Source organism: Callithrix jacchus, chromosome 10 (genome assembly GCF_049354715.1).
Source record: "Callithrix jacchus isolate 240 chromosome 10, calJac240_pri, whole genome shotgun sequence".
NCBI classification, from domain to species: Eukaryota; Metazoa; Chordata; class Mammalia; order Primates; family Cebidae; genus Callithrix; species Callithrix jacchus.
The window spans coordinates 113,897,152-113,917,357 of record NC_133511.1 but is presented as its reverse complement, the minus strand read 5'-3'; the positions used below and the strand labels follow the sequence as shown (position 1 = coordinate 113,917,357).

The following is a 20,206-nucleotide window of genomic DNA, read 5'->3' as shown; positions in this document are numbered from 1 at the left end:
AGTGGCTCATATATGTGTTAGACAATCTATATATAATGATTCAAATTTTTGGTACTAGAGAATGTTTTATCACATGGTTTTTAGTTTTCACATCATAAAAAGTAGGAGGGGGGTAGGAAAACTCTTATATTACACAACTATTGAGGGTAGAATTAACATTTAAATCCAGTTGTAACTGGTACCAAATCTCAAGTAGAATCAGTCGAATGTCCATTCATTCTATGACATATGTAAGCCTTCTGCTAACGTGGGCTACAAACAGGAGCATCCAGTGACAAAATAATCTTCCTTTTTCTGTGACTACCCTGTCCCTATTATTTTACACTCATTTAAGCTCATGAAAATGAGTTTCATCATATACAACCCCATTTCTTTCCAAATCTCGACCTTAGACATCTTATTGCCTCACCTTCTGCCCAGATTGCCAACTTGAAAGATCAATTGATTGAGCCCTCCAGTAGAATTGAGTTGGGAGAAAAAGACCGATCATTTATTTGCTATTTAGTATTAAGGCTGATCGAAATTAGCTGTGTTATTTAACTCTACAACCCTTTCTTTTTCATCTTTGTGTAACTTTGATGTATCAGCATCAAAGCAAACCTGAACCCCCGATTGTAAAGAGTCGAGGTGTATTTTGAGGCATCAAAACTGTATCTATTGGATGTTTCTTCTTTGCAGAATAGTAGACTGCCACTTAATTTTACATGTTGTTGACATAATATGTTACTAATTCAATAACATTTATTATTATTTTTTTGAGACAAAGTCTCGCACTGTCATCTAGGTTGGAGTGCAGTGGTGTGAACTCGACTCATTGAAATCTCTGCCTCTCGGGTTCAAGCAATTCACCTGCCTCAGTCTCCCAAGTAGCTGGTACTACGGGCATGTGCCACCATGCCTGGCTAATTTTTGTATTTTTAGTAGAGACAAGGTTTCACTATGCTGGCCAGGCTGGTCTCAAACTCCTGACTTCGTGATCTATCTACCTCAGCCTCCCGAAGTGCTGGATTTACCAGGCACATGCCACCATGCCCAGCCTATTCAATAGCATTTATAATGAAACATCAACAAATCAATTCATTCACATATACATTCATGCATTCAATAAATACGTATTTCTGTTCTATGCCAAGAAATATTATATTTGCTAGAGACTGAACAGTGAAAAAGACAAATATCATGCTTTCAAGGAGCTCACATTCAGTTGAGAAAATAGACATGTATTGATATACTGTATAAAATGTAAAGAACTATGAAGAAAAATAAATAAGCAAAGGTGAATAGAAAGAGATAGTAGGTACTCTATTTCATAGTGTATATGTTTCCTATTGCCGCTGTAACAAGTTGCTCTCAAATCAGAGGCTTAAAACAGTGATTTATTATCTTACAGTTTGGAAGTCAGAAGCCAGAAATCAGTTTGTTTAGTCAATCTCAAGTTGTATGTGGGGCCACACTTCTTCTGAAGGCTATAGGAGAGACTCTGTTTTACTGCCTTTTCAAGCTTCATGAACAGTGTTATTTTGGTCCCTTCTGTTATCAAAGACAGCAGCATAGCATTTTCATCAGTCATTGCGCTGCTTTCTTCTTCTGCAGGAAAATCTCCCTTTGCCTCCCTCTCACATTTAGTATTTACCCAGACAATCCAGGGTAATCTCCCTTCCTCAAAATCCTTGACTGACTCATCTCTGGGAAAAGTATTTTCTGTGATACAAGGTAACATTCACAGGTGTAGGATTAGGATTTGAATGTCACTGGGGAATCTGAACAGAAACCTGATGTAAGTGGTTTAACTCAGTATGTGGCTGTCTACAGAAAGACTTTTCTAGAAAGATGGCACAGCAAGTTCAAAATCCCGAGGTGAGATCGTGTTGAATAAGAAACTTCAGGAAATTGACTGAACTGCAGAGAACAAGATGGAGAGTGGTCAGTGGGGAATAAGAGATGCTGTAATTATCATACCTTGCCTTGTTTGAGGTTTGGATGCTTTCTCAGTGAGATGTGAAGCTGTTTTGCACATATACTCTATAATATAGTGTTTAAGCATGTAATAGGATCCACGTATTTGACTTATGTTTTTGTACAATCTGAATAAATCTCAGCAAGAGCAGAATTAGGGAAGCTATTTAGGAGGCTATTTCTTTCTCTTTTTTTTCTTTAAAGACGTGGTTTCATCATGTTGGTCAGGCTGGTCTTGAACTTCCGACCCCAGGTGATCCACCTGCCTTGGCCTCCAAAGAGCTTGGATTACAGGCATAAGCCACCACGCCCAGCCTTAGGAGGCTATTTCAATTATCCATGAGAGAGATGACCATGCCTTACATCCAGGTGGCAGTAGGAAAAACTATAAGAAGTGACTCCATTCAGTAACCATTTTGAGGTAGGAACCAAAAAGATGGAGAGTTGAACATGAAATAAAATATTACTCTAAGGTTGTGTGTGTGTGTTTGTGTCTGTGTTTTTTCAATGAAGATGTTATTTTCCAAGATGTAGGAGACATAAGAGAATGTGTTTGGCAAAAATTAAAAAAAATTAGATATATTACATTGGGAAATATACAAATTGGGTTGGTATTTGGTATTTGATTATAAGATGCCAAAATCTTGAACTTGAATGGTTACGCATTTGGAGATGATCTAATAAGTGCCATGAAAAAATCCGGATCTTTGTTTAAAAATGTGAGATCACTTCATAGTAATTTATTTTTAATTCATGACTCCAAAGAAACATTTGAAAATATGCAATCATTATTGATCAATAAGACAATTGGAGATAAGGTTGGTGACAGAAATCACAAAGTTAAAAGTATTTTTTATTATATTAAAAAGGGAATCCAACCAAATACCTATTAAATGAGTTAAGAATTTTCAAAAGAAAACTCTGTACTGTAATTTTGTTAACCAAACCTGAAATAAGTCACTGTGTATTCTCAATGAGGTTGTCCCATAAAATATAATTATGATGATATAATATTTATAAATTTATAATAAATGTATGTAAATATATTTCATGTACTGTTCATGTAATTATAGAAACAAGTATTTAACTGATTAAATGCTATATGAAACATATTACATATGTAAATTCATGATATACATTAAGAATATACATGCACTTATACTTTTAAAAAACAGTAATCACTGTTTTATGTATAAAAACTGTTTATAAGATAAAAAGGGAAAAAAGTCAAATATGCAAAAGAAATGAAAATTTGGCAAACCACAGTAGCAAAATTGTAAGAACATACCATTAAAAAATGATCTTTTTGAAGACTATTTTATGCAGGCACTCTAAAATTGTAATGGAGAGAATTAACAATTTGTTATAGTAAAAAAAATAAAAGTTCTGGGCTCTGGGAATAAAGTGTCTGTGTGCATGTCCTGGTTTTGTTAAACAGGAGATGTAGTAAAAAGATCAGGGAAAACAAAATAATTCTTACAATGTTATATTGATATCATAAAAGAAAATTACGTCTGATTTCCAAAGATTATTATGTATAAGAAGACGTTCTTTCCTTGTCATATAGTTAGCATGCATTGCAATTCAAAGAGTTTCCCATAATTACACAAGTAACTCTAAATTACTGTATACCATAAACATACACACACATGAAAATATTGGTAATAGGTATTATGTAAATATCACCCATTTCCATGAAATGAGAAGACCATTGAAAAATAAACAAACTACAATTTAAGAAATTGTTTTCTGGCTGTTGAGAAGCAATGCTAAGATCATACAGGCAGTAAGATTATTCTAGTGCAAGGAGGTAACAGGAAGTAAGAGTAGTGTAAAAGAAACTTACCCTACTATTTCCTAAACATACTCACAACCAAGCAGAGTCCAAAGTAAGCACAGCATCTAGTGCAGGCAACCAGGATTTCATGATTGTTAAAGGACTTGCCGTTTGGTAAGTCCCTTTTTACCCAACAGTAAGTCCTTTTTACATATAGTTCCTTTTCGCTGGAGACACGGGCTGCAGCTCATTGTGCAGATGTGAATCTCCAGTGTCCATAGTTTCCTCATTGGCATACTTTCTTGTCTCCTGAGACTGGAACAAATCATAAGGCTTCAGGTCCTCTCAATCGTTCAGTAGATGCCTCTGATTTCACATTGATAAAATGTGAAAATTATACTCTTTTTATAAATGTAAAAATTATATTCTGACACATTTTTTAAAAGTATATCTTATTTAAATATCAAAGACCTTGAGATAAACCCAAGATGCAGCTATTAAATGCAATTGCAAGAACAAAAGAAATGGTTACCATCACATATTTGCTACTCAGACAAGTATTCAAATGTGCTAATGACCAAACAGCTGAAGTTCTTTTCTTTCTGGTAAGGTGGGAACATTCACATATTTGAAATTGATACAGATTAATGCATCATATTATACTCCAAAAAATTTAATAATCTCTTATTGAATTAGTTTTGAGTGCAATTACATACACACGCACACAGGTTTAATTGAATTCCATGCTCTTCTCTCTTATTCATATAGAAAATGTATGCTTTTCTTCTCCCTAATAACTCAGTAGGTGCTATAGATCTGTGAATTATGTCTTATACATTTTTTATAACTCCCATTATCCCAAAGTGGTATTAGACATAGAATACAGTGTAGGGAATTCACAAACGTTTCACATGATTTATTGATTTTTACATAAAGTTGTATTTAGCTCTTTCAACAATTAAAATAATGTATTAATTATTTGTGTGCTTGGATGATTTTGTTAAGTTCTGTAACAGAAAAGCAGAATGCTATATGCAAATAAATGAAATAATAAAGTTGAATCTCAATTCAAATATTGTAAAAAATTCAAAGAATTATGGCAAAACTACATACAGTTGTGAAGATCCCAATAGAAAAACCTAAGAATGCTTTTGGATGCAAATGGAAGGTGTTGGTATGTAAAAAAAGAGAAAAATAAATTTAAACCCAGAAAAACAGTCAGTTGATGAATGGAGTTAAGTACAATAGAGTTAAAGACACACAACAGAGAAATACAGCATTATTAAATGAAATCAAATCAATGGTGGGTGCTGTAAACCAACTCCTTTGTAATTTGTGAAGTTATAGTAACTCAAACAAGGGATCACTAAGTGTCAATTGCAGGAAGAAAGTCCTGTATGCTGGCCAGGAATCTCATGGCTGATACACAACTTCGGTCTTCTGAGAGAGAATACCTAGAAGAATTCGGTAGATAGATTGTCAGACTGATTATATTTGTGAAACAAATTTCACATATATAATTCAGAAATCGATTTAGAGCTGGGTTTTTTGAATTAGAAATAGAATAAGAATTTACTATGTTTTTAAACAGTATTAAAGTAATTAAGATAATGTGAAAGTTACCATATTTATAGATTAAACAAAAATTACTTATATTCTTGTGTTGATATTATTTCCTGGTCAGATACATAAAAAGCTTAAGAAGAAAATTAAAAGGGATTTATAAATTCAATTTAAAATATTAAGAGAGTTTAATTAAATAAGATTGTATATGTTAGAAAACTTTGAGCCTTTGCAAAAGTAATTGTTATGATCTGCTTGTTATATAATCAGAATAACATATTTGGCAATTTGAATCATAACTTAAGGAAAAATTTATTGTGTTTGTTACAGTAAAACACTACATGTTAAGTAAAAATAAAATAGCTAATTAACAATGCATAGTCTTTTTTGGGCAAAAAAGCCATTCTTGAAAACAAATTACTCACACTAAAATAAAATAGATGAAACTATTTGTTCAATATTTCAAAACAGATTTACTATCTACACTAGTTAAATTCCTTAGTAACATTTTAAGTTTAGCATACTGGTAATTTTTTGCCAATTAAATGCTTATAATCTCTTTACATCTAGAGTCTCACATATCATTGGTGTAATTTTAATGATCTTGGATTAAAAATTTATATCTTAATCTATGTCTCTTATGAAATCTAGTGCTGGATGGAAATAAACAAGAAAAGAAAAAAGAAAGAAAACGGGAGGGAGAGAGAAAGGAAAGGGAAGGAAGGAAGGAAGGAAGGAAGGAAGGAAGGAAGGAAGGAAGGAAGGAAGGAAGGAAGGAAGGCAGGGAGGGAGGGAGGGAGGGAGGGAGGGAGGGAGGGAGGGAAGGAGGGATGGAGGGAGGGAGGGAAGGAAGGAAGGGAGGAAGGGAGAGAAGGAAAGAAGGGAGAGAAGGAGGGAGGAAGGGAGAGAAGGAAGAAAGGGAGAGAGGAAGGGAGGAAGGGAGAGGGGGAGGGAGGAAGTAAGAGAAGGAGGGAAGGAGGGAGGAAGAAAGGCATTTTATATTATTCTAACTCATATCTCACAGAATTAGGTAGAAATAATTGATGTATCAATTATAAAATATTAAGGAATAAATTAGGATATTTATGCATATGTAAATAATTTAAGAGATTGGTTATTAATGAATACTTTAGCTGCATTCCAGAAAAGTCATGGAAATATGTATACCACAAACAGAATAATCAAACATTGCCTGTACTTTTATAAGTAGATGCCCACTCTGCAAAACAGATGACCAGTAGGTCAAATGGTAATTGACATACATTCTGCAAAAATATAAAATATGTTCACTAGTAAAATGTAAAATAACACTTGTTAATATAAAAAGAACAAAAGCCATTGGATTTTCCTTCTGAAATAATAGAGAGTTAAGCATTAACTTATCCAAAACTGATTCTTTGCAGGCTGCTTTCTTGCAAAGTTGCATGAAGACCCACTACAGATCACTGTTAAGTTGGTAAAACCCAAGAAGATGCTGAGATGAACTGGAGACCATACTACAAATTCTGACACTTCACAAACTTGAACCTGACCAATTAGATTCCATGTCTCTGATTAAGACAGTGAAGATGCTGTTCCCTTCTCTGTGAAGGATGAGGCCAATCAGGTCTTTGGCCAAAGTCACACATTTCCAAGTATGTTGCTTGGACTATAGGTCCTTCACCTCAGTCAAGCCATGGAAAGGACTGATGTTTCCGGCCTTATAAACATTGAGGTTGATCTTTGAGATGTCCTTATTCTGCAAACACACACAACATCCTAAAAACAGGTTCCCTGATCCCTGAAAGAAGCTTTTTTTTTTTAATTGGATTTTAGGTTTTAGGGTACATGAGCAGAGCATGCAAGACAGTTGTGTAGGAACACACATGGCAGTGTGCTTTTCTTTCCTTCTCCCCTTCACCCACATTTGGCATTTCTCCCCAGGCTATCCCTCCCCACCTCCCCCTCCCACTGGCCCTCCCCTTTTCCCCGCAATAGACCCCAGTGTTTAGTACTCCCCTTTCTGTGTCCATGTGTTCTCATTTTTCATCACCCGCCTATGAGTGAGAATATGCGGTGTTTCATTTTCTGTTCTTGTGTCAGTTTGCTGAGGATGACGTTCTCCAGATTCATCCATGTCCCTACAAACGACACAAACTCATCATTTCTGATATGAATGAATTAAAGGAGCTGAAGGAAAGAAGCTTTTGAGCAATGCTGCAGATCTTCACACAGATGTCAGCCTTGTTTATATAATCTATATTGTATCAGGGGGAGAATATCTACTGACTGACTGGTTAACATAGCCCCTCTGTAACGGGCTATATGTTCCTATAAGGCCAGTCTTTCTTTGTGGGAAAATCTCTACCCTTGCTAACCACACGTGAACATGGCCTATGTTTCAGGATTGGCCCTTCGACCATCCTTATTTTTCCAGAATATCTTTCCAGTCTTTCACAATCATATTTAGGCTTACAAATCAAGGAGCAACGCCTTGCAGGTACTAGAAAAATATAAAAGACTTAAGTACAATTTCAGTAGTTACATTTTTACTGGGTAGAAGCAACTGAGCTGATAAAAACAATTTGAGCTCTGCCCATCATGCTATGCCAAAGAGCCAAAAGATCACTCAGCTCCGGGAGGCAATTGGATTAGCCTGGGAATGCTTGGCTTGGGCTGGAAAGGTTATTTTACTTTAAAATACATGTACCAGGGTAGTTATTTTACATTAAAATGCATGTACCAGGATGGTACATGCATCCTGACCAACATATACTGTTATATATAGATCAACATCAGCATTCCCCTGCACTTGAGAAAAGTCCACGTGATCATCTTAAGTATTCATTCAGCACCCTTGGATATTTTCTATTGCAAGAATCTTGGTCTCTGGTTCAGTAGAAGGTTTCAGTGTTACCATACCTTTCTTTCCTGGGTTCACTATTCTATAGGTAAACACTTCTTTCTTATTGAAATGCCAGGAATTACACTCAAAGCCCTTTTTAGTTAAAATGGTATAGATCACTGATCTAGTAAGCTGTAAATCACTACAGAGGCTGAGTTTTTTATGAGAAGGGAGAAATGAAAATTAAGGGCAAATGTGTCAAACACCAAGTCCTTGCTGATTGTTCTCTTGTATGCCTCTATAAAAACTTGACAGAGGTTAGAGAAATCAATTATAACATTCTATTAATTCTATCTATTATGATAGATTGCTGTGATGGAATAAAGATGGCTGTAAATTCATTGACATTTCTCAAGAAAAGTTGGACTCCCTTTGAATAAGGGGTATCATTAACGACTTGCTTTTTTCTCAGAAGACAATGTAAATGATAGATGATGTTTTGAACTCCTCCGGTTAGGACATGAGAGGCTAGCAGTATCTGTCTTGATCTTTGGAACACTTGCTCCTGGACTACCCTAAGGCCATCTCTGGAAGAGAACACAGGGAAAGACCAAAAGGAGATGCATTTACACTGAATGAAAAAGAGATACTCAGAAATCTTCAAGCTATTTCCAGCCCCAGGTGTTCAAGTGATTTCAAATGATACCCCAGATGTTGGGATGCAGAGAGATTTATTGTTATCCAACTCTGCCCAAATGACAGATTCATGAGCCAAATGAATGGCAATTGCTGATTTAATCCACTAAGTTTTGTAGCAGAGCACCCATGTAACCAGAACAAATGCTGAGATTGCAGCTCAGATCACGTGCCTCACAGTTTGTACAGCTGCAATTAAAGGCTGGGGCCTCAGCCCATACCTGCATCAGAGGTGTGGTGGTGTTCTTGATGGCAATGACAGGATTCCGTTCTAATAAAAGGTCTCTATTGCAAGGCTTATTTCTCGGTCTTTAGTTTAAATTATAGAAGAAATTAGAGCTCTCAGAACTAATGAATTTTGAATTTTCTGAAAAGGGCTAGAACCCAGAGTTTGACCTTGGTGGTTATTGGATTCCACCTTCGAATCCCCTTAAAGAAGGTCTATTGCTTCCAGATTATATGTTAAAAGCTACATATCCTGCCTTTCAATACTGAAGGTGAATATGATCCGATTATTTTTGCATTACTGTAACATGGAATGAGCTACAAGAACAGTACACCTGATACCTCTTCCACCACTGTGAATTTTCCTCCAACAAATATTCTTCCAAAAGCTATGCACGTTGTGCGGAGGTGGGGTGGTGGCAGGGGAGAGGTGTCAGCTCACCAATTCCAAACCCAAATGCTATTACATAAAGTTAACAACATTTAAATGCTAGTATGAAGTCAATAAATTTTATTTCACATGATGAAGGAAAAAGGAAATAAAATGAAAGTACTTTCTCAGGACAAGTGTATACATGCACAAACATGCTTTTAACAAAAGAAAAAGGAAATGCTCATGACAATTCCCATATATATAATTCCTAGTCCTCATATTTGCAACTGGTCACATGGTCATAGCTGGTACTGATGACTACCTTCTTCACTACTCATTCTGTATTCCCTCTGCCTTCTGCAAGCACCTCAGCAGGTCGTGGTTTAATTGCTGGTGGAGTGACCCAAACCTTCAGTGCTGAGGGTCTGGGCCACTTGTAGTCCTGCCTGGATTCAGTTGTTGTAGTTTCCATTGACCTCAATCACAGAGCATGGGAATACTAACAGAGGTCCTAATAAATCTCCTGCATTCCATGCATACTCTTCCTTATCTCCATTGTGAAGTAGTAAACTGATTTCATCTTGGTAGTCTGGTTCAGTCACCCCAGCCATCATTGTAACTCCCTTCTTCGCCTACTCACTTAATGGTAGAAGGAGCCCAAAGTGTCCAGGTGGCAATCAGAACTTCCAGTTTCATGGAATCATCGTGTCTCCTGGTGGCAGTGTTTGTCTCTCTGAAACTAAGACCTCTAGGCCAGCAGAATGTAATGTTAAAGAAAGAAAAAGCAAACATTTCGCTAGTGGATCATGGATCACTAGAGGTAATGATGAGTGGTGCCACTTCCACTTCCACCACTTTATTCCTGTACCCATGAATCCTGGCTGTGGGAGAAACAGTACCATATATTGGATGCTGATTCAGAGCATACAGGGCCTTCTGGAGACCTTTGCCACAACCCTGCAAAGTAGTGTCACCTAGTTGGCATTGTAAATGTGACTTCAAAAGGTCATTTCACCATTCTATCCATCCAGCTGCTTCAGGATGATGGAGAACACGGCAAGACAAGTAAATTCCATGAGCAAGAGCCCACTGCTTCACTTATTTAGTCATAAAGTGAGTGCCTTGGTCAGAGGCAATGCTGTGTGGAGTACCATGATGGCAAATAAGACATTCCATGAGTCCATGGATGGTAGTCTTGAGAGAAACATTGCATACAAGGATAGGCAAACCTATATCCAGAGTAAGTGTCTATTCCAGTGAGGACAAACCGCTGCCCTTTCCATGATGAAAGAGGTCCAATATAATAAACCTGTCACAAGGTAGCTGGCTGATCAACCTGAGGAATGGTGCCATACTGAGGGCTCAGTGCTGGTCTCTGCTGCTGGCAAATTGTAAACTCAGCAGTGGCCATAGCCAGATTAGCCTTGGTGAATGGAAATCCATGTTGCTGAGCCCATACATAACCTCCATCCCTGCTACCATGGTCACTTTGTTCATGGGCCCATTGGGCAATGACAGGAGTGGCCTGGGAAAGAGGCTGAGTGTTCCCCATAAAATGGGTTATCCTATCCACTTGAGTATTAAAATCCTCCTCTGCTGAGGTCACCCGTTGGTGAGCACTCACATCAGATACAAATATCTTCACTTTTTGACCACTCAGAGAGGTTTTTGACAACTCAGTGAGGTTCATCCATATATCTCTTCCCAAATGTCTTTGTCACCAATTTTCCAGTCCTAATTCCTTCTAGTCCCTGACCATTTAGCCAAACCATTGACTACAGCTCATGAATCAGTATGTAATTGCACATCTGGACATTTCTTCTTCCATGCAAAGTGCACAACCAGATGCTCTGCTCGAAGTTCTGCCCACTGGGAAGATTTCCTTTCACCTCTGTACTTTAGGGATGTCCTAGAATGAGGCTGTAGTGCTGTAGCTGTCCACTTTATGGTGGTGCCTGCATATTGTGCAGAACCATCTGTGAACCAGGTCCTAGTCTGCTCTTCGTCTGTCAACTGATCATACAGAACTCCTGCTGAGACCATCAGTGCAGTCTAGGGGAGAGAAGGCAGGGTGGCAAAAATGAAGGAGACCATGGACATTTGAGCCACTTCCTCACATAACTTACTAGTGCCTTCAAGACCCTCTAGAGCCAGATCATGTATATCACTTCCATTTGATGATGGAATGCTGCTGCGCATGACCCATTTTATGGCTACATGGGTCAGAAAGCACCCAGTTCATTATAGGTAGTTCAGTTTGCATGGTGACTTGATGATCCATAGTCAAATGTTCAGTTTCCACCAAAGCCTCGTAGCAGGCCAAGAGCTGCCTCTCAAAAGGAGAGTAGTTATCTGCAGAAGACTCCAACATTCTAGAAGCCTCCACTGTGATTCACCTAAGGGGGTCCTCAAAAGGCTCCAAACAGCATCCCTGTCTGCACTGATAGCTCAAGCATACTGGATTTGATGGGTCATATGGACCAAATGGCAGAGCAGCTTGCACAGTAGCCTGGACCTGTGGGAGACCCTTTTCATGTTCTGGACCCCACTCAAAACCGGCAGCCTTTGAGATCACTTGATAAAAGGGCCAATAACAATCCAAATGAGGAATGTGCTGCCTCCAAATCCGAATTGGCCCACTCGGCATTGTGCTTCTTTCTTGACTGTAGGTGGGGCCAAATGCAGCAACTTATCCTTCCTTCACCTTAAAAGGAATATTTTGATAGTCCCCACACCACTGGACCCCTGTAAATTTTACTGAGGTAGAAAATCCTTGAATTTTAGTTGGATTTATTTCCCATCCTCTGACATGCAAATGTCTCATCAATAAGTTCAGTATGTTTGCTACTTCCTGCTCACTGGATCCAATCAGCATAATGTCATCAATGTAATGGACCAGTGTGATATGTCATGGAAGCGAAAAGCGATCAAGGTCTCTCCAAAGAAGATTACGACACAAAGCCGGAGAGCTGATATATCCTTGAGGTAGGACAGAAGAGTATGTTGCTGGCAATGCCAGCTGAAGGCAAATTCTTTCTGGTGGGTCTTATGGACAGAAATGGAGAAAAAAAGCATTTTCCAAGTCAATGGTTGCATACCGGGCACCAGGAAAGGTGTTAATTTGCTCAAGCAATGAAACCACATCTGGTACAACAGCTGCAATTGGAGTCATCACTTGGTTATGCTTACGATAATCCACTGCCATTCTCCAAGATCCATCTGTCTTCTGCACAGGTCGAATAGGAGAGTTGTACAGGGATGGTGTAGGAATCACTACCCCTATGGCTTTCAAGTCACTGATAATGGCACTAATCTCATTCCCTCCAGGAATGCAATATTGTTTTTGACTTACTATTTTTTTTTTTAGGTAGAGGTAGCACTAATGGCTTCCATTTGGCTTTTCCCACTATAGTAGCCCATACCTCGCAAGTCATGGAGCCAATGTGGGGTTCTGTCAGCTGCTAGGTATGTCTACGGCAATTATGCTTTCTGGCACTGGAGAATTGACCACAGGATGAGTCCAGGGACCCACTGGACCCACCATGAGTCAGACATGAGCTAAAACTCTATTAATTACCTGACCTTCATAAGCTCCTACTTTAACTGAAGGATGACAATGATGTTTTGTGTCCTCTGGAATTAACGTCAGCTCAGAGCCAGTGTCCAGTACTCCCCAAAATGTCTGATCATTTCCCTTTCCCCAGTGCACAGTTACCCTAGTAAAAGGCTGGAGGTCCACTTGGGAAGGATGGGAGACAGATTAACAGCATAAATTGTCAGTAGTGTAGTGGGGCCCTTCCTCGAGAGTACCCAACCTTCCCTTCATTCAAAGGGTTCCGGTTCTGTAAATTGCTTCAAGTCTGGAAATTGATTAAGGGGCCATGACTGTGTGTTTTTATAACTCAAACTAGTTTTTTATCCATTTGACCTGGAAGATTTCTGCTTATAAAAATTAAGTGGGAATGCAGTAGGCTTCCTATCAGTTTTACTTCCAGGAACACCATGATTAATTAGCCAATGCCAGACCTCTACGCAAGTCAGACTATCTGATTGCCGTTTTGCCTCTGCTGTTCATTCATGTAGTTACACCTCCCTTGCCTTTGATGGTTGAGTGCTGCCACTTGGTTCCTGCCACGTCTGGATCCAATTATTCCCAATGAATTTAAATTTTGTAGTTGAGTGACTGCAGTTCCCACCGTTAGATCGGACATGCAGAGAAGAGCAATTACAGGGCTTTTCAAAGATGCAGGTGTTGCCCTCAGAAATGTATTTCACAAGGCATTGGTCAAGGGTATATCTTCTGGACCCTCCCAGCTGGGAAGAGTAGGTCTAAAGTGACTAATCCACTCCACCATCCCAATCTCCCTAAGCCATTGTATCCCTTTCTCTACATTAAATCAAGGGAGATCATGCATTTCCAGCTCACTCACAATGGGCCATCTTTTAATCCATAGTTCAGCTAACCAAGCAAGCAAACTATTGGGACCTTTTTTTTTAACTCCTTGAGCTGCAATATTAAATTGCAGAATCCCTACTCAGTAGCCCAAATCAATAAGTTCTGCCTGATCCTACTGTACATTGTTTCCACCATTATCCCACATCCTAAATATCCATTCCCATGCCTGTTCTCCAGATTTCTGCTTATATAAATAAGAAAATTCAAGCAGTTCTTCTTGAGTGTAGAATACCTCCTCATGGGGACACACTCTGAACTTCACCTCTGGGGATGCAGCGGGACTTTAATCTAGTTATAGGTCTAGAAGCAAACAGCAATGTCTGGGGTGGCTCCTTGGAAGAATCAACATTATCTTGCCTGGCAACTGCCTCAGAGGAGGCCATCACTGCTGCCTCAGGCAGCTCAGGGTTTATCCCCTCAGACAAAGGTGGAAAGGTAGATAGATGGCAGCTTAGGTCAGGGGGAGGATGTTGCCAGTACTGGGGATGGGAAAGCTGTTTCTTCTGGCAAAAAAGCTTCACCAGAGTTTACAAACTCAATGTCCCCCACTTCATCAAAGTCCTTTCACATGTCACCATTCCAAGTTGTAGGGTTCCATTCTTTTTCAATCAATGCCCTCACTTTAAAAGTAGACACCTGGCCAGGCTGTGAATGCACCTTTGGCTGCAGGTCAGCCACTCACATGATAAAAGTTTGTGCCTGTTTTTCCACAATCTCAGCTCTTTTTCTACAGGAGATAAGATTCTCACTCAGGGCAATCTTGGCAGATTTGAAGCTCAGTATCTGCTTCTAAAGCTAGGAGTTGGAATCCCTGAGCTTATCATTTTCTTTCATCACTTTGTCCAGTGAACTTAGGAGCAACCAACAAACTTCATTGTGTTCTTTGGTTCTCCACATATAGTCAAAGGTATTATGTATAGAATCACTAAACTCCTTGCCTCTCACATCACAAACAGTGAATCAAGAGTGTCAAATGCCTTTATATTTCATAACTCTCTAAACAGTTCACACCAAGGGCTATCAGTGTTCTCCATACTATAGGGTCCTTAGCATTTTTGGTTCTAGTCATATTAAGCAGCCAACTACAGAAACCCAAAACCAAAAAAAACAACAAAAGCACTCCATACTTAATATATACATATATATATATACACACACACACACACACACACACACACACACACACACTATTAGTTCTGTCCCTCTAGAGAACCCTGTATTAGGAGTGGTTGTAGAGAGAACATATATATATATATGGCAAACATTTATATATATATATATATATATATATATATATATATATATGTTCGCCAGAGTGAAACTTTTTATACACACTATATATATACACACTATACACACACACAGACACACACACACACACACACACACATGCACACATATATAAAGAGGAGTTTATTAAAGACTATTAACTCACACATTCGTGAGGTCAAACAGCAGGCCATCTGCAAGGTGAGGAACAGTGAAGCTAGACTGAGTCCCAAAGCTGAAGAACTTGGAGTCCTATGTTCAAAGAAAGGAAGCATCCAACATGGGAAAAAGATGTGGGCTGAAAGGCTGTCTAGATATAAAGTCTAGCCTTTCACATTTCCTGCCTACTTTATATCCTGGCTGCATTGGCCACTGAGTAAATGATGCCCACCCAGATTAAGGGTGGGTCTACCTTTCCCAGCCCACTGGCTCAAATATTAGTTTCCTTTGGCACCACTCTCACAGGCACACCCAGGATCAATACTTTGCATCCTTCAATCCAGTCAAGTTGACACTCAGTATTAACCATCACACCAAGCTTCAAAGTTTCAAAGGACAACCTGACTCTCTGGTTAGGGGCTAATGCAGGTGGTAATACTAAGTTAAAATTAATGCTTGTTTACAAATCCAAAAGTCCAAAGACCCTTAAGAATTATGCTAAATCTACTTTGTCTGTACTCTATACACGGAACAACAAAATGTGGATGACAGCACATATATTAACAGCATGGTTTATTGAATATTTTAAGACCACTGGTGAGACCTACTGCTGAGAAGAAACCATTTCTTTGAAAATATTACTGATCACTAAAAATGTACCTGGTCACCCAACAGTTCTGAAGGAGATGCACAATGAGATTGATGTTGTTTTCATTCTTGCTAACACAGCATCCATTCTGCAGCCAATCAGTCAAAAAGTAATTTAACTTTCATTATGTAAGAAACATATTTTGAAAGACTAAAGCTGCTATAAATAATGATTCCTCTGATGAATCCAGGTAAAGCAATTTGAAAACCTTCTGGAAAGGATTCATCATTCCTGATGCCAGTAAAACCATTATTGATTCATGGGAGCAGATAAAAATATCAACATGAATAAGAGTTTCATAGAAGTTGATCCCAACCCTCTTGGGGTTCAAGAGTCCAGTAAATACCTGCAGAGATGGTGGCGATACAAAAATAATTGAAATTAGAAGTGGAGCCTGAAGATGTGTCTAGACATCTGCAATCTCATTTATAAAGGATGAATGGATGAGGACTTGTTTCTTACAGATGAGCAAAGAAAGTGGTTTCTTGAGATGGAATCTACTCCTAACGAAGATATTGTGAAGATCATTGACATGAGAAAGGTTTTAGAAGATTATATAAATGTAGTTGATAAAGCAGTGGCAAATTTGAAAGGACTGACATTAATTTTGAGAGAAGTTCTACTGTGAGTAAAAAAGCTATCAAACAGCTTTATATGCTACAGGTAAATCTTCATGAAAAGAAGAGTCCATCAATATGACAAACTTTACCATTTTCTTATTTTTAGAAAATGCTACAGCCACACATCACTCTGATCAGTCAGGAGCCATCAACACAAAGGCAAGCACATCAATTAGCAAAAGCATATTATAAATTGCTCAAAGTTCAGATGATCGTTACCTTTCTTTAGCAACAAATGATTTTTAAATTAACATGTGTACACTTTTTAGACATAACAATATTCTTACTGTATGCTCTGAGAAGCCTTAAAATTTGTGTGACACTTTATTGTGTTAGCTGCTTTGTTGTGGTTGTCTGGAAGAAAACCCACAATATCTCCAAGGTATGTCTATAAATATTGGATTATTTAATTTTCAAATCATACTTATACCAGTAATTTTACATGAATGACTTTATTTAATTCTCAAAACAATTCCTTTAATTAGGTGCTATCTTATTGGCTCCATGTCCAAAGTCAAATTCAATATAACATATCCAGCCATTTGTATTTTTATAATTATTATAAAATGTACACTTTTTTATTTCACATGTAAACAGTTTATCACTGTAACTTTATGAAAATAAGACAAAAAGTAAATAGAGACTACAGAGTGAAAGATCAGAAGAAACCACAAAAAATTTTAATAATTTAACTACCAAAATCAACTACAGAGTAAGAATTGTTAATACTTTAATCAATTACAGAGTAAGAATTGTTAATACTTTATTTGCCTTGCATTGTAAATTTACAGAATAAAAGGTAAGTGTAATTGTCACTTCTTCTTAAAGATAGAGCCTCAAAGACTATCTTAGCAACATGCATATAAATAATTAGGAATTTATACAGTTTATAATCTTGATAGAATTCACAAACTTGTTTGTTTTTCACAATTACCCACTATGAATGAGAGAGTAAGGAATTTCTTACAGTAATCAGCTTAGCCCAAAGACAATATGATATATCTTCATTCTGACTTCATGAGACTATTGTTACATGCCTTCGATCTGATTACTTGAGAGCCAGTGAAACCACCATCACTGTCCCTAACACATTATTCGTATTATAAAATTTCTTTGTTGATAAATGCTTTCTAAGTGAAAATCTAGACTCGCTGCCTAAATAAAATAAGGCTGTATTTTAGCACTCATTCATCTGTCTATCCATCTATCCATCACTTAAATTTATGTCTGAGATTGCAATTTTTTGAATTTTTTCAACCAGACCATGGAGATGACCTTGAGCAGTAGCATATAAATAACTCCCACATGCTTAGTATTCCAATAATGGAACCCTAGGCATAAATGGCCTAAACACACAGATAAGGAGGACATGCATTACACCAGGTGCCAAAGAGGTGTTGGAAACAAGCCAATATACACATGCCCTGCTGCCAAGTAGTTTCTAATGCTGATTGATTGACTGAAAAGTCAACATTTACCTTCAATACAACATAATAAAGAATAGAATCAATGTACAAAGTATTTTAGAAACACTAATAAAGAAATAATAATTATATTTAATTTGGTAATGTTTTATAAAGTAGAATTGTGGAGAGAACATTTCTGGAAGAGAAGATGAAACATTTTAAGGCATTGAGTACAAGAATTTACCTTTATTTCTGAAAATGTGATACCTTTAAAATAGTTGACCCATAAGATGTTCATGGCATAATTGCTGTTTATGAGATTGGAAGGGTAAGTTAGGTATTGACTATTCTGAAATGATTTAAATACCATTCATTTGAAAATCCAATTTCTTTCTAATAGCTTTTTGAGAGCGTTTTTCACATCCTTGTTTCTGAAACTGTATATTATTGGATTAAACATGGGAAATACAACAGTATAAAACACTGCCACCACCTTATCAGCGTCTAGGGAATAGCTGGTGGTGGGACGTAAGTACATAAACAGGAGTGTTCCATAGAACAAGGTGACTGCGATGAGGTGGGAAGCACAAGTGTAGAATGCTTTGCTTCTGCCACCTGAGGACTTGATGCTCAAAACAGTGATGAGGATGCAGAAGTAAGAAATAAATATGATCACAAAAGTGCTGGTCTGGATGAAGCCACACAAAGCAAAGAGCAGAAGCTGGTTGATGTGAGTGTCTGCACATGATAAAGCCAGAAGAGGTGGGATGTCACAGAAAAAATGGTTGACAATATTGGAGCCACAAAATGGCAGCCTGAATGTGAGGCACACATGGACCAGTGATGTAGTACTTCCAATGAAATATGCCAGCACAATGAAGCAGACACACACTCTCCTAGACATCAGTGTAGAATAGAGCAGTGGGTTACAGATGGCTGCATAGCGGTCATAAGCCATTGCTGCCAGGATAAGGCACTCAGCATCAGCAAAAGAAGCAAAGAAAAACATTTGTAGTGCACAACCACAAGGAGAGATGCTTTTCCTGGAGGCTAAGAAGTTTGCCAGCATTTTAGGAGTGATTGCTGTAGAATAGCTGACGTCCAAGAAAGACAAGTTGCTAAGAAAATAATACATGGGGGTTTGAAGGCTTGAATTAATATTAACTAGAGTTATTAAGAGCATATTTCCCACCATAGTTAATGTATATACCATAAGAAATACCAAGAACAGTGTGACTCTAAGAGGGAGATAATCTGTGAATCCAACAAATAAGAACTCACTAGGCATGGTGTAATTACTCTCCAACATCTTAGTTTTCTTGTTTTTCTCACTGGACATAGATAGCATCAGAAGACATGAGTTAACTTAAGGATGAACCAAAAGTATCTTTATTCTCTCTTCTAAGGAAGCAAACAGAAGGTCAAGAAATCACAGATATGGCATTTTTTGCAACTTTTGATTTTGTTTTTGTCATTTGATTATAGGAAGTATAATCATTAGAAATCATCATTGATAGCAGAAGGTGTTATTTAGATAGTGGTGTTTTATGATGTAGTACCTCTTTAAACACAATGCACTTTATGTGATGATATTAGTTCTTTTCAAGCTGAAGGGGATGAATGTAGCTTATGTAATGAGACCTAGTAGAATAATGAGAGATAACAAAATTTTTAGAGGCAAAGCTCTCTTTTGGAAATGCTAACATTACATTCCTCTACATAAAGGAGAGTTGAGAAAAAATATGAAAAAAAAATCCACATTTAAACTATGTAATTCCACAGAAGAACATCTGTGATCTTGAGAGGTTACTTAACACAGTAGTTAGTAGTTAAGAGCATGGCAGTAATGCAAGAGATGGCTGGATTTACAACTTGGCTTTGCTATTTACTATTTGCGTGAACTTGGTATAGTTATTTGACTTTCTGTGATAGTTATACAACTCACTGTATAAGCATTGATTAAATAAAATTTATTAAAAATTAATATTGACTGCATTTTGATTCTATTGTATTTTGTTGTCTGAACACCATGAAATATCCAGATCATTCTCAATATTCATCATGTCTTTGCCATCATAGATGTATTATTTGTTTTCTCTTGTAAAAATAAGTTGTGTGTGTGTGTGTGTGTGTGTGTGTGTGTGTGCCATATGCAAATGTATTGCTTGGCAAAACTAAATCTTTTACTCAGGCCCTATCATTGTTGGTTTCTTTTTTAATGTTTAGTTTGCTA

At 37.6% G+C, this 20,206-nt stretch overlaps 1 protein-coding gene and 1 pseudogene across 1 annotated transcript; both read right to left on the bottom strand.

The window, feature by feature from the left end:
* Positions 1-9,890: 9,890 nt before the first annotated feature.
* On the bottom strand, positions 9,891-14,253 carry LOC144577922 (uncharacterized; annotated as a pseudogene).
* Positions 14,254-18,270: 4,017 nt separating this feature from the next.
* Positions 18,271-19,282, bottom strand: OR5AS1 (olfactory receptor family 5 subfamily AS member 1). The gene has a single exon (XM_009008117.5). It carries the CDS (start codon positions 19,280-19,282, stop codon positions 18,344-18,346), a length of 939 nt encoding a protein of 312 aa, XP_009006365.2. The 3' UTR covers positions 18,271-18,343.
* Between the last annotated feature and the right edge of the window lie 924 nt (positions 19,283-20,206).

Coding starts and splice junctions, on each gene's coding strand:
- OR5AS1 (XM_009008117.5), bottom strand. CDS start 19,282: ATGTTGGAGAGTAATTACACCATGCCTAGTGAGTTCTTATTTGTTGGA.